At 33.3% G+C, this 23,538-nt stretch overlaps 1 protein-coding gene across 2 annotated transcripts in view; it reads right to left on the bottom strand.

Annotated features, from left to right (window-relative positions):
• The window catches only part of LOC128221193 (uncharacterized), a 73,617-nt gene that overhangs the window by 26,772 nt on the left and 23,307 nt on the right, over positions 1-23,538 (bottom strand). For both annotated transcript variants that reach the window (XM_052929671.1, XM_052929672.1), the window contains exons 4-9: positions 22,719-22,897; positions 21,946-22,020; positions 19,786-19,852; positions 4,899-6,161; positions 2,355-2,500; positions 1,701-1,758 (exon numbers count right to left, since the gene is read on the bottom strand). In XM_052929671.1, the coding sequence (XP_052785631.1) occupies positions 1,701-1,758; positions 2,355-2,500; positions 4,899-6,161; positions 19,786-19,852; positions 21,946-22,020; positions 22,719-22,897 (1,788 nt within the window). The remainder of the gene's footprint in view (positions 1-1,700; positions 1,759-2,354; positions 2,501-4,898; positions 6,162-19,785; positions 19,853-21,945; positions 22,021-22,718; positions 22,898-23,538) is intronic.

The following is a 23,538-nucleotide window of genomic DNA, read 5'->3' as shown; positions in this document are numbered from 1 at the left end:
ATGTGATTAAAATAATTTGTGACTAGACTAGAGGAATGTTTCTATAAGCTATACCGTTTTTCTTGACCAAAATCAACTTTATTTTGAGACTTTGAAACTTAATTAAAAAATTATGCAAAGTCCTGCATGCCATATACAGAATACATCAGCATACATCAAATAAACAACAAATGCAGCATGAGAAACTGCTCGCTAGAACTTATACTTAATGCTTAAAAAAAAGAAGTTTAGTTTGGTTTCAAACAATTTAGCAGCATTATGGAAAGAGATTCAGTTATCTTAACATGCAGGGTTCTCAATAAGTTTTGGTTGAACCGTCTCAAATAGTAAAGTAAACGACCAGCTTCTACTTATTCTACTGAAAATTCATTTAGTTTTCCAAATTTGAACCGGCCCTATTGCCATTTGAACCGTCCATTTTGGCCGGCAGCCGGTTCTTATTGAGAACACTTAACATGTTGAACTTATTGAGTCAGATGTATCACATCACATGTTATCCATTATATTTATATGTGTATATATGTCTTATCATATTTCTGCTTCAACCCGCGTCATTTGTTTTGCCGCTAAACAATGCGCCTTCATCAAACAACTTGTATGACGATGAAGTCACTTAATTTCTATGAATGTCTGTTTATCTACGGGTAAAAGCATAATGATGAAGCACTTAAAATATAACGCATTTGTGTGATTATTTATATAGTAATTTCTTAGACTGAAATTTTGAAACAAGGATAAGACATTATACGCTATTACTTGCTTTGTTTACATTAGACAATTCTGTTGTACATAATATCATATTTAAACATTAAATTGCTTTGTTTACATTAAACAATTCTGTTGTACATAATATCATATTTAAACATTTACTTGCTTTGTTTACATTGGACAATTCTTTTTGTAAATAATATCATATTTAAACATTTATATTACTTCATATTACTTTGAAGTCCACAACAAATATCTATTTCATTGAGGAAAAACTGCAACTTCAGAGGGCTTCAGCTTATTTTATGAGAATTTTATGTCAGAATGTTTGTTCTTCTCTATTAAAATAGCTTTTAGTGATCGAAACTAGCACAAGACCTGCGCTGGTGGAAAGCTGGTTAAATGCTTTCTATGCTTGCTCAAAGACTGGATCTTATATAGTTTATTATCATACTAATTTCTACAACTTGATTGTGACAATTGCTGACAGCTTATAGACTAACGTTTGAGTCTGTTTCTTTGGCGGAAACCTGTAGTACGGTGTCCATTATGAGAGGCCATGAGAAGGTACCCCTAATTGGGATCTAATCTACAACCATTCTCACCCTGGTGGGGATCAAACCCGCACCCCTGGGGTAAAAGGCTGACACCAAAATCACTAGACTACTCTCACCCTGACGGAGCTTAAACCCACAACCTCTTGGGTTTGAGGCACACATCTATACCAACGAGAGCAGGATTGTTTAAAATGTTGATTGCGAGCACAGAGTGCTAGTAGTAGTAAGAGTGCGGGTGGTTTGCAACATGTGTACCAAGTTTCATTTGAATATCTTCAATTTCTTTTGTTTCATGGCCAAGGTTCAAGTCGTTGCACAATAACAGCACTGAAGACTTGAAGCACCATGGCTATCACATTATGAACACTTGAATTTTCTTCTGAAAAACAGACAAACTGCAGACAAACTGCCTGGTTCTACCTGGAAGATACCTACCAACTGTGGAGAGGGTACAAGATTCATCCTGTGAAGACCAGGTAGATTGCACGGGAGTCTGAAAAAAAGAAAATATAATGAACAATATATCCCAACATTGATGTTATATATTCTAAATGTGCAACAAAAGTTGATTCTATGTCAGTATGTTAAAATAAGACAAGTTCAGCTGAAACAGTTGTCTCAAATCTTGATACTAAAAGACATATGCAGATCATATAGAGCATCCATTATACTTCGTGAGTTGAAAGTTAACAATGATAGCGTTAACAATGCTGGACAAGCCATGTGACGCGTGCCCAGCTGATCTATTGATGGACGATAAAGTCACATGATCACAAAATTTGCAGAATTGTGTGACCAACCAGCCCTGACTGGTAAAATTTTAGTGGGTCAGGATTTTTTTGTTAAATTTACAATTGATATGGACGAAGAATAAAAAGTATAGAAAACAATTTTTTCGGGCTTATGAAAGCTGGCAGTCATTCATTATGTCTGAGAGTTAAAAAAAGGCAAGACAAGTCACAACACCTGTGGGTCAAGACAAGTTGTGAAGCTGGGAAAGCTGGGAGAATACTCTGCAACCAGTTTGACCATATTATATAACTCTGAAGGCACTTTGATTGTATTTCATAATTATCATAAAATACTCACATTATTTTTCAGAGTCTCACTATAGGCCACGAGGGTTGGGGTGTTGACAGGGACATGTTGGCGCTCGATCTCGCCCTCCGACACCCCAAGGTCAGGGAACTCTTGCTCATCCTCAAAGTGAAGAGTTACCTCGTCATCATTAGCACCTGAATAGAAGGAAGAGTTCGTAGAGTTTTAACAATGTCGGAAAAAGGACAGGGTGCTGCAGAAGAGGAACAGAGTGCTATTTAGGGACAAAAATGGCATACTGTATCGGGATAGGAATAAATTGAACACAACAAATTTTATAAGAAAACTTGGGAGTTGGGATTAATTGAAGTTAGGTTTCAACTGCCAAATCAGTGGATGAAATCAGCACAAGCCTGCAAGCCCACAAGCCCTGCACTGGTAAAATGCTTTCTGGACTTGCTCAAATTCTGGGTTATATATACATCAGGGCTTGTTCTAAAATTAAATGCCTAGCAGTAGTATATAAATTCAGGCTTGTTCATCGAAAAAGACTAATTTCGAAGACTGCCAAATAAATAAAATTTGTATGATATTGTGTTGATAATCATAAATCAAGTTTTAATCGATATCAAAAGTAATATTTGACAGTATTAAGCATTGAATTCTATGAAGACAGAACGGTGCTATGCTGGTCTGCTGGAGGGCAGAAGGGTGTTAACAAAAAAGGGCAGGGTGCAGAACCCTTCCATAACTCTTTTAGCTAAAACCCAAAGTTCATAACAAACAAGAAATCAATTTGGTATGGCCTATTCAACTGTATTATGACAGCGTCACGTTTCATTCAACCGGTAACATCAAGGGTAAAATACCTCATTTTTTCCCCTTCTTTAGTATCATATTAGCTTATTAAACAGAACCATAAAATGGAAGATTGAGTTTCATCATTACAATCATTTTTATAACATGAAAAAAAGAAAAAAAAATGATATATATTTCGTCATATTTTCATGCATGTATTTTTTATAAATAATCAGTCTTTTGAATTATTACAAGAGTGATTTGTTTCTAGTTAAGTTACAGTCAAATTCATATTATTGGAGCTTGTTGACTAGTAATGGCAGACAATATTTCAACTTTTAAAAGGCTAAATAATTTATTTTATTTTTTTTTAAATATCCCATGTGATTTTGAGGCCAATGAAAAAAATAAATAAAAAAAATCCCTGTTGATTTTGAGGCCCGTGACCGAAACAAAACCTTTTTTTGCCTAATAAAATCAATTCAGTTAAAATATATATATGCCTTAAGTGTCCCAATTATAGGCCATTGAACAGTTGAAGACAAATTTTTATGGTATCGATCACCCTAATTAATCGCCTGTTTGTGAGTATAAGCTTTCAAACACCTTTCACAATTTTAGAGTGTTAGCTGAAAGGGTGTATTATTGCCCTATATAAGGTTGCATTAATGTACACTAAACATTTATATGGCTTATGATTATTGAAGAAGAGTTAATTCACCTTTTTTGCCTTGGTCCTTAATATTGTGATAATAGTAGTGTTGGGAATCAGTTGCAATTTTACTATCGATGATCGGTTCCACTCAAGTAACCGATTATCGATAGTACAATCAGTTTTTAAAATATTAGATGTGTACCTGAGTTGTAGTTTTATTCATGTACAGTATTAAACTCTTAATCATTATATGCATATACCTTATGTCTATGATTGAAGTTATTAAGTGTTGTTGTATAAAAAATAGTTTATTTTCTTGCTCATTGTGGCTTTCATCAGCCATTTTGTTAAAGATAACATCTGAACACTTACTAAAAAAAATTTTTTATTTTTATATTATTTTATTTTTTTTCGATAATAGATTATAACTAAATACTATCGATTGTCGCCGATTTCAGGCCAAACCAATCGTTTTCGATTATAATCGATCATTGGAACATCACTAGATAATTGCAGTGATTTTTTTTTTATTATTTTCACCACCTGTGCCTTCGTAATTGGGAAAAAAATTGACTTTAGAATATTGCAAAATCAGGTCAAAATAGCTAATATTATAGCAAATATAAACATGTTTTCACTTTTTTAAGCGTATATTACGCTGAATAATAGTTTTAAGTCTTGACAAGATTTTTTAAAATTAAAAAAAAAGATTGAGCTTTCCTTATGAATCTGGGGGGAAATTGGACATTTTTTCGAAAGTGTAACGCAGCTATTAGAACGCTGTAAATTGCACCAAGAAAAATCACCCAATAGCAACAAAATGCCTAAAATTGTGAATTTACCATAATAGTCCGTTTCAACAAAAGTCAAACCAAAGTCCTGGTTTTTAAATCCCTGATCTTAAAATTTGATCATCTAGACATCCGAACATCTAACATATCTTCACTAGATTCACTTGTTAATTCTTTAAAAAAAAATTAAAGGATAGTTAATTAATTGTGAGTCAAATTTAGTTTAAAAAAGTAAACTTTTTGGGATTGTAATTGGGGCCAATACTTGGTAATAATAAACAAATCATGATTATCAAACTAAATTAAATGTGAGTTTACAAAACAGCCAACTGTAGTACAATGCCAACCCACCTGAAACAGCATCCTCAACTTCCGCGTCATTATTAGCGACCGCATCACCTTTCTTTTTCCGTCGTCTTCGTCGTCGCTTCCTTTTCTTAACTTCTCCTTCCATATTGTTATTATTATCACTTTGACCCGGAACCTGATTTTGACCTTGAACTTGCAGCGGTTGATGAGTTTTCACGATGTCCGCAAAACTAATACCCCCATGAAGTGGCTGATTATGTAATAAGGCTTGCTGGGCATATAATGACTGCCATGGCATGTTTTCAATGTTTTGAACAAATTTCATGCCATTCTGCAGATGATATAAATTCCCCATTTCTTTATTACCATTAGGCCAAGCATATGGCCAAGTTTGATGATGGTGGACACTGGGATTGAAATTAATTGCATCGGGGGGAGCTTGCATCAAGTTTGGGTGAATCTCTTTCACATTGTTACTATCATCATTGGTATCTGGATATGTTGTTGTAGCAGTCATTGTAGTTGCTGTTGTTGTTGTTGAAATATCCGTTTGTGAGATCACAGAACAGCTAGTAGATGATATAGTGTGTGTATGCTCTATCTTACTATCATTAGCACTTGTTGAAGTTTTAGTCAATTTTGACCCTGTTTTTCCATCTTTCTTCTCTTTGTCGGCTCTCTCTAAATCCTGCATAATATCCAGAATATTAACACTACCGTACCGTGACTTAGCTCCCGGTTTAGGAACCCTTTTGCCAGAATTTTCTGCACTATTGCCATTATCACAGGTTTTCTGATCACCGGTTGCCTTGGCAACAGAATCATTTATATAAGACTTAATCTGACTAGGCCCATTTTGAGCAACACTTGCATATGAATTTCTGGACGAATTTGACATATTATCACCTTGACCTGTATAAGGCACTGACACCCCCGGAAAATACTGCATAGATCCATTAGCATTGTTCTGGTATAAATATTGTTGCGAGCTTGCATCCAAGCTATGAAATCCACCAGAAAATGCACTAACAGGTATGTTAGAATTTAAAGCAAAGGTCACATGACCCTCACTTCCTCTCATGTGATCCACACAAACTGATGATGTCATCAATGACTCAGCAGAAACAGGGGAAACTAATTGTGGGTGGTCTGATGCATTGTGGGACAGCTGGCTTGGTGTATAATGAAGGTTTTGTTGAGCATGCGAGGAATCTGGGACCATTTCTGTCTTTGTTGAACTCTTGGTGTTGTACAAGGAATTTGGAAGATCGTCTAGTGATGAGTCAGCTATATGGCTTGGGAAATCTGAAACGAGTTAAGAAAACATTTTCAACAATGTATATTCATTATATAATACTTACTAAGGAATTTACTTTTATTATGATCAAGGAATGAGCCAGAAGGCCATCTAAGAAAAATTCAGCTACAGTAAAACTGCGATCGGTCGAGGACGACGGGGTCCGAGCTGAAACCTCGAGGGAACCGATGTTGCAAACGACCAGAGTATCAATTTTGCAGTCTGTTATGAAATATCTTTCAGTGTTTTTAAGTCTGAAGTCGTCAAACTGGCTGTTTACTACAACACCAATTATGTGTTGTGTTGAGGAAATCACTCATAATTATGCTCATAATTATGCTCAAAGGCAGTCGTATACTGAATGTTAAAAAAAACAAAAACAATTATAAATGAATTAATAGTTATGTTTATTTTTACGAAAAACACATTTTCTACACAAGCAATATTTAAATATGACAGTACATATAATGGCATTAGTCAGATTTAAGTTTCCCAAAATCAAGTATTGATGATTGGCACATCTTGTCTGTCTCGTGAAACTGTTCAAACATATAATCATCTTCTCAAATGCCCTATCATCTAAAACCGGTCATAACGGTTTTTCACACCTTATGAACTGTTTTTTTCAAATGTCATTGCAATTTTTACAACTTGCGAAAATTTAAACACCTAGCAATTGTTTGTTCATTTTTGAATACACGTTCGGGAAAAAGTGTGTAATTATGACCTCGAGGGAGCTATAAGGTTTTGTGCTTGATTTGTGTATTGGGGACCGGCTATTGTGCTCGACTCCTCGACTAATTTTGGTTTCGATGCAGCGCCAGTATATTTTATATGTAAATAGAAGGAAAAATGTTCAGGACCAAGCTCAGACGATTCTCGAACGACTGCCTGTTTGAACGACTGCAGTTTTACTGTATATGACTTTCGAAATTTGGTAAAAAAAAGGTCCTGTAATCTGTGAACATTTCCAAGGAAAGTCAAAGCATATCTAATTGGGCAAGAGCTTTATTTTTATTATGTATGACAAAATGCCGTATAAGGTCATTTATGGCAATAATGTACAGCTGAAATTATACAACTGCTATTAGAGCGGCTTGGTGATTTTCACAGCGACGAAAATTTGTCCCCAGTTAACAAGGCCTGGGGTTTAATAACACTTTAAAGGTGATTTAAAAATATTAAATGGTATAATATAATGTTAGGTATAATATATTAAACATGACATACAACTTTGTCCCATATATGGCATTTAAAGGTCAGACTAGTCCGCCTTAAAAGGTGAATTGACCTTGGCTACGTAAGGCCTTAACCGTTATTAAGTTATGGAGGCTGAATGGCTGGTCCTTATAAAGTCATTATAATACCTCTCAGAGGTGTGTAATATTATTTAAATACTATCTACAGTGTAATTCAGAAGTATATATATATATATGTGTTTATATTTGTTTATTTGTTGAATAAAAAGGCCCTTAGAGGCTTTTTATAAAATGATTAATTACATTTTTGTTGTCATTATTCTTTGCTTTGCGGCAAATTTTGAACCAGTATTTTAATTCAAATACTTTCATAAATACAAATTAAAATGAATTTCATCATGTATTTAATGAAGGTTTGATAAAATGTTATAAGCTTTTATATTTGCTTAAACATTAAAATATTATATGATCGAGCCATCAAAACTTATCTGAAATGACATCATGCCCCAATTTCTTGAGCCATCTTAAGTCCCATATAACATAAACAAAGCTCAATAATTTTGCTTTGGTATATTTATTTGTGTAGAATTTACCTTCATTACATTTTTTAGAGATTAAAGGTGCACTGTCACAGATTGACGGATTTGACAACTTATTCATTTTTTGTCTCAGGATCAGTTGTTATTGGTATCAGTGTTTTCGAATCAGTCATGTACGATATATAACACACAATAGAACAGATCTGAATTGTTTGGAACACTGCTGATATTTTAATTTTTCTTAAAATGTTAATAACGCTTTTAGCTATAAAACATCAATTTCGGCCGTGAAAATTAAAAACCGTGATCAGATCTTTTTTCAGCAGTCTTATATCACTTGTTTCCAGACCGTTACAAACAAATGGGCTCATTCCAAGACAAAATATAAAATAGTTGTCAAAATGGTCTGTGAGAGTGCATAACATAATTACTAAGCTCACTTTTTTTGCTTCTAAAATAATTTGTGAAGTATTCACAATTTCATATCAGGTTTTGGACATTAAGGTTAAATATGCGAAATAGTTCCTAATATTTATTGCTGCATTTCGATGTTGATTTTTTACCCACTGATGGCCTTTACTACATGACGCCAAATGAGGATTTATAATAGCGCCATCAAAATATTAAAGAAGAAATAATTGGACCCTGGAGCCATAGTAGATCCCTGGAATTCTGTGTATCTGTGGATCAATCTTATCGCTGATATACGTAATGAAGTCAATGTGCAATACATAAATATATGTGGGGGGGGGGGGGGGGGGGGGCACCCGCACCACCACCCCTAAAATCATCCAAGTTTACTTTTTATTTCAGTATAGGAGAAGAAAAGAAATCAAATATGACCAAAATGCAACATTTCGGACTAGAAACTATAAAAATTTCCCAAACCCCCCTGCCAACACTTTAAACCGAATAAATTTCATTTCTGAGGGAGGGGTGCATTAGTCAAAAGGGTACACCCCTTAAAGTAACGCCCCCTCTAACGTTGAATCCTTGTACCGCCACTGGATAAAGTGTCTAACATGACCTAACATGACTTTAAAACAGAGCAATAAACAAATACCATATTTGATTGATCAATATTGGTTAATCAGACAATAATTATGTAACTTGATCCCAATATACATAAACTGATGATGGATCATTAATTAGATTATACTTAAGTTCATAATTTCTATTAGCTCAATTGCAACGAATGTCAATAGAATACAGAATCGCTGTCAAGTCTGTTTCTTCAGTAAAAACCTGAGTATTCAAGTGTTCATTTTTCGAGGTCATCAGAGAAAGCATTCCTGATGGGTATGGAGACCCACCAACTCTTGGGTGAGAGGTCTGGGACCTTATTCAATAAACATCTTAGATCGAACTTAAGGATAAAAGTGAAATATGGCTGTTTTGATTGGACTATGAAAGATTAATTGGCCAATGAAAACACTTAGATTTTGCTTCTTATATTAAGATCAATATAAGTTGTTTAATGATTATGACCCCATGCCAGCTTTACCACTAGACCTCTCTCCATGATGTAGAAGGAAGGAAAACTCAATTAATAAACTACCGTATTTGTCCCAAAAGATGTGCAGAAACATTTCAAGTTAATAAACCCCTTTGCAGGCTTGTCATGACCAAAAATGTTAGTGTTCATTTTTGATATAGTTGTGGGTAACATACCAATAGTACACTAGAGCAGCAGGTTATATTCTATATATATATATATACAGGAAATAATGTTTCACAAAATGGGAGGGGAGGGGGGAGAGGGGGGGGGGGAGAGGCCCCTGAGTGGCATCAGTTTTGATATTTTGTTACAGTACAATTCGGAGGACATTTGATTTAAAAGTCTATGAATATAATTTACAGTCAACTAAACTTAGGAAAAAAAATATATTAAGAATTTGAAACAAAACCTCCACTTGAGCGTCAATATGACCTTATAAATGTAAATTATATACAACGTTTTCAACCTTTTTTATTCCTTTTATTAATAAAAAAATGTTTTACTCATTTTTTTTAAATTATTTTTCCTCTATTTTCTTTATATTACAATATAATTTCCCTAATTTCAACACCTGCTAATGTCTGACTATAACAGTTACTTGAGTCCTGAATTATTTATATCAATAGTCAATCAACTCGAAACTATACAAATTTATTTTTATCCTCACTTATCAAACAAATCATAGCTGAATCACAATTAATTAGCTTTGTAATTGTGTTAACAGAAATGTAATACAATTAAACACCGAGCAGTTGTCATAACATAGTCCAAACAGGTTACTACAAATTCAACTTCTAGTGCCCTTTTATCTTCTGATCAAGGTAACATGTTCATTGACTGGCCTTGAGTTATACCAATACCATTCTGCAAGACAATGGATTAGATCAATATATTATATTGAGTAAGGTGACATGCAGTGCCAAATTTTAGTATTTCAGCAAGTTAATTGGTGGTGGTGGTGGTGGTGGTGGTGTTGGTGATGATGATGATGATGATGATGATGATGATGATGATGATGATGATGATGATGATGATGATGAAGATGATGACAACAACAGTGGTGATGATGATGATGATAAAGAGACTCATTATGGTGGTGGTGGTGATGGTGGTGGTGGTAGTTGTTGTGCCAATGATGATGATGATGATGATGATGATGATGATGATGATGATGATGATGATGATGATGATGATGATGATTATATCTACTGTTTTGATTTGTTTCATGAACAGAAAAACTGCTGACAAAAATAGAATATTCACATCCTAGAGATAAATAAACAAACATTTAATTTGAATTTCATCATTGCAAAACTGTTTCAAAAAGAGTAATCTACACATTCAGTTAATTTGGTTTGCTATTAAATTGAGATCCAGTCTTTTAATAATCGGCACCAGCCAATTTTTCTTAAGCACGATCCTTCAATACATTCAATATCATTCCTTGATCAAGGTTTGCGATATAATTGTAATAACATACCTTATTGCCATTGTTTTATTGGAACAATACTTGATCAAAGGCCGTATGGAAGAATGTGTAAAAAGAACAAACGAAATAACTGTCAAAACTTGAATAAAGAAATGAGCCCTTCCTGTTAACACCAAATTAACTTTTTTTGTTCTTTTTTAAAAATGACAATTCAACCAACCAGTGTGTGGTTTTCAGATTGTGAAAGGCTTAAGTCATCCTTACAATGACCCTGAACATATAGTTTACAAGGAAGTCAGAAGACCGAATGCTTGCCTGGGTTTATTAAGTCAATTTTTAGGTCAATGCTAGAGTTCAACTTTTATTTTAGTTTAGTTTAAGCCACGATTAAAATCAAGAGGCCCAAAATGGCCCAATTTTGTTAACCTGATTCAAATGACCAACTAGTCAATGGTTATTTAATAAATGTCGGCAAAAGGCCGATTTGTTCTTGGCCATGGGGTTTCAGAGAAGATTGTTCAAGTTTCTACACCCCCCCTCCCCCCTGTGGGTTGGACAAAGTGTTACAGCACAAAGAAAATAGTGCAGTTTAAGTATGTGTATTATGACATATACAGTATTCTATTAATACTTCTTGAACACAATCATGCGATGTAATATATTACTGATTCTATTAGCGACTTGAAAGGTACACATACATACGTTATTTAACGCATATATTATAAAAATTGCTTGTTGGACGTAATCATGCAAAATAATATTAATAATATATGTATACATCCAGATGTTACACTATTCCTTCATCAAAGGGAAACTTTATAAATACCTGCAGAACCAGATTTTATGTATTGATAAGAAATCTTTTGAACGTTAAGATGTGACCGCTTTCTTTCAACGTTTTTCTTTTCTTGTTTGTGTATTAAGATATCTGTATACATAACAGATTTGCTATATCAGCATTTTTTTACGGATTTTTCTTTTCAGTTATTTATCTGCTCTCATAATTATCTTCTCCAATGGATTCTAAAATGTTTTTCACAAAAATATGACCATCACAGATAATTAATATGACGCAAATTGGAGGCTAGCCCAGCTTGGTCACTTGTCCAAGTTTGTTTGACCTAAGTGGTCAGGGACTCGAATTAAGTTGACGGATATTTTAACCTTTATTGAATACATTAGGCCAGAGTTTTTATATCTTTAGATTTACGGGAGCGCCGTACCTAAATATTGCAAAACCCAAATAAAAATAAAATTCATTTTCGTAGTTTTATTTTTATTTTTTCCGACGAACGTTGCTCCAAGGTTAAGAAAAAAATAAAATTAGTGTTCTATAACCCATATCTCAGAACCAACTGGTGTACCAATTGTCATTCATTATCGGTCTTTTTACTGCACAAACCACGTAAACCAGTCGGAAATACGCGGGGAAACAGAACAGGTACCCGTTACCATAACAACGTCCTGTCAAAAGTGAAAGTACTTTTTGTCATACCCCTTATTTCTCACAATTTCTGCAGCTATATAGAAATGTTTTACTACAAAAACGTTCCGATGTTTATGTTTCATTGTTTAAATAAAACCGTGGTGAACTTAGAGCGTGTTTATTGTGATTTTTTTTGTTGATTCAGTATATTGTTCGCGTTTCGTGGAATGATTGAGAAACTTCCGGTCAAAATAAGGAGACAGAAATTCGTGGGTTGTATTGTCTATTAAAAGTCGTTGGCGCACGTCGTATATTAACAAGGATGAATTGGATTACAGCGCAAAAATGTATAGCTTCTGACAAACACAAACTGCAAAATGATATCGTGTTCATCATAGTCAAAATGGATATTTTTGTCTGAATTTGACTCTGGGGAGCATTGAACACACTGCTTCACGATCACATATTTGAAGAGAAAAACACAAGGTATCGTGATATTCGTAGTTGTTAATTAGTTTAATAATGATTTAGAATTTAAATCGTTATAGAATACTGAAAATGATGTAATAATACCATAGTGTGTGTTTCCGATAAAACAGAAAAAATCTGAACATAAGATATCTGGCAGTCAGTGCAAGAAGTCAAACTTATCCGTTGCTTATTGCCAACGGGCATAGCTGGAATTAGAAGGATATTTTTCAGGACTGATTCTAAAATCAGTTCTTAGACCTGGTTTTTTGAAACATATAACACTTGTAAAATTTATCTTAATGCTCCCGAATTTTCTTTGGTGAAGTACATAAATGTAGATTTTGACTGTCTGTGTATCCGTAAGCCCTGTCAAACTTTGAAGTGAAGAGGAATTTCCATCAGGGCTTCTACTTTTTTTGGTTATATTTTCTATATAAAAACCACATCACGGTAAATAGTCACGGTGCTATTTCGTTAAAGACAGAAAAACACATTTGACCTCCTTATTATACCGTGTCTGAAACTGTGTTCAATGTTTGATTACTTCACAATGGAAAGGATATGCTTATATTGTGGGCAAAAGGTTAGAATTGGCCATTTAAACTTCTTTATTACACTGACATGTTTCATAAAATCCATGGGTTGATAATATATGCACCTCATATGCATAGATGCATTCGAACAAATATATACAATTAATTTCAATGAGCGCTTGAACTCACAGTGTTGAGGTCAATATTTTCAGTCATTAAAAGGATCTTAAAAAAATTAATTATGCTTTTGAAACTTTATGGTGATCTATCACCCTTTTTTCAGCCTATGAAATAGCTGACACAAGTAAGGTGTGTTTTGTCTTCGTGATATAAGAAGATTTAAAAAATAAAAAAAATCGGAGAAAAATCCGTTTTATTTTTATTTATTTCTCCTTTGAGACATTTTATGCATTTTATTTTTATTTTTATTTCCTCCTCCTTACCCAACTTTTTGAAAAATCTCCTGTAAATCTAAAGATAAAAAAACTCTGGCCTTAGTAGCATCACATGATATTGTCAATCAACCAATCACGCAACAGCCTTTTGCTAAATCAATTTATTAAAGCTCTTTCAATGCGAAATTCAAAGACAATATCTGAGCATAAATATCAACATTTGTTGAAGAGTTCCAGTCGCCGGCATCTCTGAGTTTATAAACACTTTCATAATTTGCAACATAAATCTTTTCTTTTATTTAAAAAAAAACAACATTCAGTAAAAAGTGAATTTAAAAACAACAACATGTAATAGTCCCTTTAATGCAATTTTGAATTAAAACTGCCAGTTAAACATATACAAGGTCATGCTTGTATGTCTATTACTCATGGCTACAAGAAAACATCATTAAGATAGCTGATCGTTAACTCTGTGTAATATAATATCTATCTTGCGTTTAAACTATCTGCCAATAATGACTTAACATAAACTTAATGATAAATGAAAATTTATTTCCAAATGAAGTATTTGAACTATAATATTGTCATGTATGTGTAAGATGATTTTCCAATTTTTATTTAAAGTGATTAAAATGGCAATGCTGAATAGACTTACTACAATGTGCTTTAGAGAGAGAGAAAAGAAAACAAAATAATATACAGATCAAAGTGACATGAAAATTGGGAAGCTTTTAGAATTTGCTTTGCGCTCCCTTGTTTTTTTGTATGAATTATAATATTTAGATTTGGAATAAAATTGATGTCTTCTGTTTAACCTTAAGTGAATTGACAATAAATGAATAAAACATTACTTCAAATAATATTCTATAAAAATGTTTAGGCCTCAAAAAAACCCATTTGGTTTTGGTACCCCCCCCCACCTACGAAATAGGCGCCGGTCCTACTGGTCTTATAGTCAGTTGTTAAAAAAATAAAATAATATTAAGTGTGTGTTTCTATAATATGTATAGTTTAAAACCTTTTAAAGCTTTATACAAAAGATTACTTTAACACCACTCTCCAGCGATTCTTGTATAAAGCCTAATAAAAAAAAAAGATAAAAAAAGCCTATAATATAAATATACATACCCTACATGTTTTGAAAACCCTAACCAAACTTTTTGTTTGGCCTAATTTAATAACCTGAAGCCCATTGGCATTTTTTCTATAATTACAATTTTTTTTAGTATGTTGTTTATATTTATATCTTGTTATCTCTTCCATCTACTTGTACTGAATTCTATCATTAAGCAATACAGTTAATTTCAAAATGATGTGTTTTAATCAACGCAATATCACGCTAAAATTATTTTTACACCAAAAGCAGATTTATGGAGAGAAGCCCCCCCCCACCCCCCACACACACACCACAAAAATTGCGCATAGTTAACTTTTTTTTATTTCAATCATATCAATATTCCAGGAGGAAATAACTAATAAAAAAATAAAAACACAAAAAACCCACTTCTGATTAAAAAGAGCGATATCATTGTGAAGGAATTCCCGTACAATGTCTACCGCATTTAAACGCGCGCAAACTAGTTTGATGTAAAATTATATTTTAATTATATCTTAATGCATTTTAATGTTGAATCATTTGACTTTAATGATAAAAACAAAAAAAAAAAACATATGATTTAGTTACAGATAAAAATATATTACTCTTCATAAATGTTTTTATTCATTAATAGATCTATACACAGCCTCAAATTCCTGAGTGTTACATAAGCGCCAAAACATCGCTCATATCTTTTTATCTGTTTCTAAATCATATGGGTTTTTTTATGTTTTAATCATTCAAGTTAAAGGAATGATACATGATAATGCATTAAAATAAAAAAATAATAAAAAATGGCATTTACCTATATTGTGTGCATTTAAACCATGGATATTTCTGTTCTGGGGGTTCAATAAACAGTAAATGAGTGAATCTAAATTATGCACACTTTGTATTAACAAAACACTTATGCACAAGCCAATTGTAACCACGCCCCCACCCCCACGTCCGGGCAATAGCTGGGACTTTGTTTTTCGGTACGGCCAATCTCTGGTAAAATCCCCACCCTGGGGTACAAACTGCAGGTAAAATCCCCGTAAAATGCCCCCGCAGCCCGAAAAAATCCTACTTTAAGGCCAATTACCCACTTTTTTTGTCACTAAAACAAAACTACCACATACCTTCGGCAGTGCAGGGCCACCTGTTAGGTAAAAACAGACAGCCCATTTCCCCCGTCATCCCCAGTATACCCCTGGACCTTGGGGGCCGAGGTTAAAATTGACTTGTGCATTAGCTTAACAATTGCAAATTTTGTCTGAAGAGGAATGCTCGTAATTTACTTTCTTTTTTCATTTCTTATAACTTAAAAGTCAGTCATGAATAACAAATTGTGTGCGCAAGATCAAATAGAATTTTTGGCAAAAATTAAAACCATGAAATTGAAATAGTCCTATATTAATGTTATGTAAGCTTTAAAATCCTATGAGTTTAAGTATAATGTACTGGCCACTGAGTGAGCATTAAAATTACTTCATGTACAGATATGTACTTGTAAAATAAATTAAGTTTAACCTAACATTCTGTATGTAGCAAAAGTCAAAACCATGTTGTGAAATCATGATTTTATATTTTTATTGGGGGTCGTCTCATGATTTTATATTTTGATTGGGGGGTCATCTCAAAGGGATTAATAATGTAAACCAGAGCAGTAGCAGTCATTAATAAATAAGTTAATTCAAGAAGAATACAAGAAAAAAGTTGATGCATAGCATCAAATCGGCGCAATGAAATTAGAAGAAAATCGTGCATGCAGATAACCAAAAATGGTTATTATTTCAATGATAATATTTTGTTTTATGTTGGGTGTACATATGCTCGAAGGACATTATGGTTATTTTTTTCCCCAAGCTAATCCTCCGGTTAAAACTGAATAATAACAAAAATATACATATGTTTCTTCGGATGAAATAGAGTCAATGGTCTTATACATAGATTTCAATAGCATGAAATTCACCTTTTATTTGTACCGGCATGTTCTGTGAATTCCTTGCTTATATTTTGTACAAGTTTATGTAACACATTTCACTCATATGAGTATATAGAATGGGGATAAAAATACTATATATCAAAGGGGAATTATCTGGAGTTCATTCTTTCGAATGACATTTTCAAAACAAACAAATAAGCTCAAGGTAAATTTTTCAAAACTCGGCATTTTTGCTGTCACCAAGGGAGATTACTGCGTAGGAGGTTTACAGACATAAAGGATATTTTAACAGTACTGTGTAACCTTCATCTATATCAATCGGAACACCTCGGCCTGTATCTATCTCAGAGATGGCCGAGTTGTTATGATTGAGTTGGTATTTAAAATCAAAACGATAAGCAGGGCTATTATAATTCAAGGTTTCATTATCAATTAAAGTGTAAAGTTTTATAAAACAAACTAAACTTCATATTTTATCATGCAACGTGGAAATTATTGAAAGCATTGTTCTGCAATTTATGAACTAGTCCCTAAGTTGGAATATTTCTAAAGTAATATCAAATATAGTCGGCACCCTTCTGGCCGCCGACTAATAATACAAATGATATGATATGAAATTATTTGTTAATTATAGCATATTGAATACAGAATCGTCAGAATTGTGTTTATATTACAAATAATGAAACCACACCATTTAAACATGTAAACTTGAGGCCTTTAATACAAACATAGAATTTTTTAATTCCATGTGTAATATTAACAACAACCTTGTGAAAATAAGAGTTCAAATTTTGTTCTTAATTATCTCAAAATATGACAGTCAATACTCCATTTTATGGAATTAGGCTTGAATTTACAAATTTCTGTTCAAACAAGTCTCTGTCAGTATTTGTTTCATGTTCTTTCAGAAATAAAATAACTCACTTTTGAGCATATTGTGAACAAAAAGGTTGAAAACCAGAAACCTGGGGGAGTCCCTTTAATAGTATTTCACAATAAAATTATTTGACAGCGCTCATGCAAGCAGTTCTATTGAAATTATTTCAACAATGTAATTATTGATCAAAGAGACACATTGGCTTACTTTTTATGAGACGTAAATTCCTATTTTTAAACAAATCTTTATTGATGAAAAAATATTAAAAACTATAACTATGGAATAGAAATGTATGATATATACATGTATCTTAAAAGTAGTTAAGATTTCAATTTCGGCCAAATCCCACCCATCAAAAAAGTTAATAAATGGGGGTTAAGAACGAAATTATCCAAAATATGTTATGATACTAGTGTATAAAGTTTATGTAGTATTTACATTCTTAAAATAGAACCAACGGTATTCCGTATGAAGTTACTCTTTTCAAAATGACTCTTTCTTCTTTTGAAATTAATTTCCTTTCAAACTAAGCACCTTTTATGTCAAATGTTCAATCACCTTGCATTTTATTTGGTTTATAGAAGCATTTGAGCTTGGTTGCAAATCTGCATGTAATTGGATGAAATAGAAATCAAAAAGATGAAGAAAAGAGTTATTTTGTTCGATTAAGTAGGGGCTATTTTATTAACACTAAATTTGTATCTTTTATAAAGTTTTTTCAACTCATTTATTTTTAAGCAAAGAATTTTTATTGTAGGAATAAGTTGGTGCCTAGATTATTAAATCTAAATTTGTAAAACTTAGTAAGTCTTTTCAACTAATTTATTTTTTAAGTTTAAGATAGTTAGATTAAGTAAAGCCTTCAGACTCAATTTTAAGACATCATAATGATCACCTATTAAATAAATGTGTTTCAATTAAAATACTTTTATCCTAAGCAAATCCTAAAACATATTCTACCCTAGTAATTGTACATGTGGGTAACTTTTAATAAAAGTAAGAAAATTGATGGCTTCTTAGATTAAAATTTTATAGATCTATGAATAGTTGTATAATCGACAAATAAATGGTATTTTATAAATTTGCCCTACTTTTTAACATTTCATTGATGCGTTTATTGATCTTCGTGTAATTAGGAATAAATAAATCATATTATAAAGTTTTTAGATGTTTTGACAACAGTCAATTTTAATTGCTTAGTGATTGCAATAGACTCCTTTTCCTGCCCAAATAAAAGAGCAATTATATCTTAGTGTTTATGCACATGTCTCAGCTAACAGGATCACTCGACAGATTCCCATTTAATCCTTTAGAAGAGCTCTGATGTCGTATTCATATAGTTTCTTAGTGAACATTTTTAACTGAGTAAAACAATGTTTTTATTCAAGGTTGAATTTAAATAAAACTAATTATGTTTTTACACCAAAAATATGAAAATAAACAAGAAAAATATCTATACATTAAATGCATACGAATATTAAATATTATCATTATTAATAATAATAATAATAATACTAACTTGAAAATTTCTTTTAACATTTTTAGATGGCGTTTAAATTTTAATGAGAAATAATTACAGAGATACCCCATGAAGGAGGCATCATTAGTTCTTATCTCGTTTGTTACTGTTTCCACTAAATTAACGTAAACCTACGATGCATTGGGCCTATAAAAGCATGGGAGTAAACACGGTCCACTAACGTAAATATTTGAACACGTATCTTAAAATTTGTCCTTGATCATCTGTCAACAAGAAAATCAGTCAACAGCTTATTTACCGATAAAATATCTATTTTATAATCATTTGTCTTGAAAAGTAAATAAGCTGCGCTTATCATTTTAATTTAGGAGATCTAGGTAAAATTAATGCGTAATGTCTATTGACAGTGTGTTTTTGCCATCATTTTTAGAATAAGACCACGATCTTTAATCTGGTGGGGGGGGGGGGAGGGAATGTCTCATGTAGACTAAAATACATAAACTCCCATTTTGCCTAGAAAATAATCAAGGATGCTTTAAAAATTGACAGCAAAGAATAAATATGTTTGAGATTGTTAATTTTATGATAAAATAATAAAAAAATGAAAATTTCCCAATTTTTCATTTCACATTCGGGAAAATATTTTTTAGCATTGGGAGTTGGGGCAAACTCAGGCTTCAAATTGTCCATATACACCAAAAATTAACCTGTTTGAAGACAAAATTGTTTCCTATATATATATATACTGTTTAAATGTTTTACCTGTTTGAAGAATAATGGTTCTAGAATTGTCTGTTGTCTCCACTATTTCTGTTGACGGCTTTTCTTCCTGAAAATATGTAATAAAAGACCTGTAGAATATAATCTATATCTTAGCCAATGAAATCAATTGTATCTGTCTTTCATTTTGGATTTGGATTTTCAAGACACTTTAAAAGATACTTAGCATATAATGCACCAGTCAATTGTAACCACGGCCCTCAAAAGTCCTTGGGTACACCAGGGATAGCGGGGGAAATGGGCTGTGTTTTTACCTTCCAGGTGGCACCACAGTGCCAGGTGAATGTGTTTGTTTTATTTTCCCGTCGAAAAAAGCGAGGAATGAGCCTTACCTAGGATGTCCCTGGAGTGGGGGGACATTTTTTTACCAGTAGTTTGTCCCCTAAGGACAGGATTTGTACCTGGGATTGGCTGGACAAAGTCAAAGTCCCCACTACTCCCCTGACCTTGGGGGTTGGGGGTGAGGGGTTACAACTGACTGGTGCATAACATTTTACTACAAGAGCGCTAGGAAGCACGCACTAATGCTTGACTGTTGTTGTTTTTTCAGACAAAAATACTCAACTCAACAATAGAATCACAGCAGTCTTCCCAAAATTGTAAATTTTCTGCCTCTCCACTAGACAAGGAAGTAAAACGTTTTAGTCTGTCCGAAAAAATATTGCCTGTGTGAACAACCAATCAAAACAGTTGTAATTAAATGCCATCAAGGATGCATAAAATTTATTTGGCAATCTCTGTCAAACAATCAACATCATGACTGCATATCAGGATTGGCCAACTTTTGTTGATGTTTTGAGATGTACCCTTAGGCTGCTGATGGCAATTTTAAAGGCTTTGCAAACAGCTTAGAACCAGACCAGACACCGAGTAACTCGGCGCCTGGTCAGGTTCCAAGCTGTTTGCCACTCAGTCAATATATCCCCAAAGTTTTAAGTAAATTGAAAGAAATTTAGAATAAACCAGACGAAATTTTTGAGCAGACGACAATTTACCCAGCATGCCAAGGGTTAACAAATGTGGGATCTACTAATTACCGTAAAAAAAATAAACAAGGAAAAGATTAAAGATCTGGTACCTTTTTGCTAAATGATGCCTTAGTACAGACCTAATCTAATGGTATTAGTTTGAAGTCCAGACCCCTCCCCCCTCCAGCCAAACATACTCCACACTCTTGACCTATTCCTATTTAAACCAACGTGTTCAAGGAAATATGTAGTTCAAGTTCATCTGATAATGAATCACTGCATACTAAACTTCCTCTTACCCACATCATCTTTTTCTTTTCATACAATGATCTTTAATGAAACAACAGTCTAACAGTCATAAATATTAAAATTGGAGCAACACTTACGATTAAACTACAATTTACGATAAGCCCTTTGAGTTCAAAAGAATGCCTTTAACATGTAATCAAATATGTAACTCTCTTATCTTTTACATTCTATAATATATAACAACAGCCTTGTTTAACAAGACTTGATTGCGCAATACATTTTGTTTTTGTATGTAATGCTTCACCTAATATAAAAACTGAGAAGGAAGTTTTAGTTTGACATCATTCTATTATCCGATACAAATGATTTATTCCGAAATTTCAATTGAAAAGTTTCAAAGGGCATGGTATTCTAATCAATATCTTGTTGGCTTCTTATTTGTTTGCAAATATTTTTAAACATTTTTTTTTTATTCAGTGTCTTTCATGCAAAAGAAACCGTCATTTAGATTTATCAATTTATGCCAGTGTTTGCAGTGTTTGTGGAGTCTACAAAGACATTGATGTTACATACCTGAGAAACATTTCTGTGGTGTTTTGTGGGGTTTACTACTCCATTAGTCATGTGACCTACCTGTGAATTATTTTTGTGGTGTTTAGTGGTACCTACTACTCCATTAGTCATGTAACATGTGAATTATTTTTGTGGTGTTTAGTGGTACCTACTACTCCATTAGTCATGTAACATGTGAATTATTTTTGTGGTGTTTTGTGGGGTTTTCTACTCCATAAGACATGTGACCTACCTGTGAATTATTTTTGTGGTGTTTAGTGGGGTCTACTAAGCCAGTTATCATGTGAATTCCCTGGGAGTTACTTTTGTGGTGTTTTGTGGGGTCTACTACACTATTGACCATGTGACTTACCTGTATATTATTTTTGTGGTGTTTATTGGGGTCTACTATGCCATTGACCATGCGACCACCTGGCTGCATGTACATCTATAATACAAAAGTTATTCGACTATTAAATGATGGCTTTAACAACACAAATTTGTGAAAGGTTATCTAATACCAAAGTTAGGATACTATCATTATGTACAACTCTTTCTACCAAAAATCATTATTTTCAAAATTTATATTTAAAGTTTGTAAACGTAAACTTATACGCCAACCAGGAAAAAGTATATGAACTGTCTTCAAATTTTATACAGAAAATGGTTAAAATATAGCTCACTTATTTCTATTGTTTTAAACAAAAGTTTCATCAAGCTAAAGCAGTTGTTGTTGTTGTTGTTTTCAGTCTGAACCAAAAGCAGCTCATTTATGTTTTTAATGTGAACAAGAAAGCTCCCAAACCAAGTACTAAATGTAGAGTTTTAGGCTACACATGTGCATATTGCCACCAGATCGATGTGTAGTAGAATTCCTGTAAAGGTTTTTTTTAGTTATGTTGAAATTTGCAGCCCATTAGGACACCACCAAAATCGCCAAGATTTTTTTTCATGAGTTGTGCCTTCTGAATAAGAATTTTTTTCGGACTATAGGTAAATACAAAATCATGCCAAAATAGCTGATAAAATAGCAAATAATATTTACATTATACATGTTTGTTGTTTATGCCTATACTATGCTGTGTTAGAGCGTGTGTTGTAAATGGTCCGCAAGGGGCAACACCACGAAAAAAGGGTTGGCCTTACCTGTGGAAACCCCATGGGCCTCATTCCATTCTGATATGTTCCCCCATCAAATGTCATACCACTGGGCACATGGGGAACTGCCCCGTAGTTAGGGAAAACATCGCCCACTCCTGACTGGTTCCAGGCCCCGATATTAAACCCTTTACTGCCTGGGTTGGGGAACCGATTTCGCGGCATACCTGTAAAATGAAAGTTGAATGTTATAGGGTCTTATTATACGACTTAATCGTAACTTTAAGTTGAAGATCTGACTTATAATAAATCTTACATGTGTCAGTCCTGAGAACATGTCGAAAGGATGCACTAATCTTCGAGACCGCAGAATTTAATGATGAAAACAGTTTGCACTTTTAAAAGAGAGCGGGCTTGCGGTTTGGGGGAAACCACAGTGCTTAGAAGAAACACTTGCCACGCATATTTACCACCAATCAAAGACATGTACACACGTCCCCAGGCTGACAATTAAACCTTAAAACACCTGGGTGAGAAGTGAGCCATCTAGCCATTGTGCTAACTAGACAACTTTTAAACTCTTGGCTTCTTAAAACCACCCTTCGTTAATGATTTCTATACAGGAAATTGACTCAAGGGTGAGTCATTTAGTCATTCTTAATCAATTATAATCTACCTACACAGTTATGCTGAACAACGAGACTTAAATAAAATATAAACTAATTAACTTTGGAAAAAATATTAGCCAGAAATAGTCACTTAACCTTGAAAAAGACCCGGAACTTAATATCTTACAACGATTGTGTAACAACATTATATTAATCTCTCTGGTTTGCATGAGTTTTACGTGACAGTGTGGTCTTGTGAT

This window comes from Mya arenaria, chromosome 16 (genome assembly GCF_026914265.1).
Source record: "Mya arenaria isolate MELC-2E11 chromosome 16, ASM2691426v1".
NCBI classification, from domain to species: domain Eukaryota; kingdom Metazoa; phylum Mollusca; class Bivalvia; order Myida; family Myidae; genus Mya; species Mya arenaria.
Note: the sequence above shows the minus strand (reverse complement) of the source record. Positions and strands in the feature narration are given on the sequence as shown.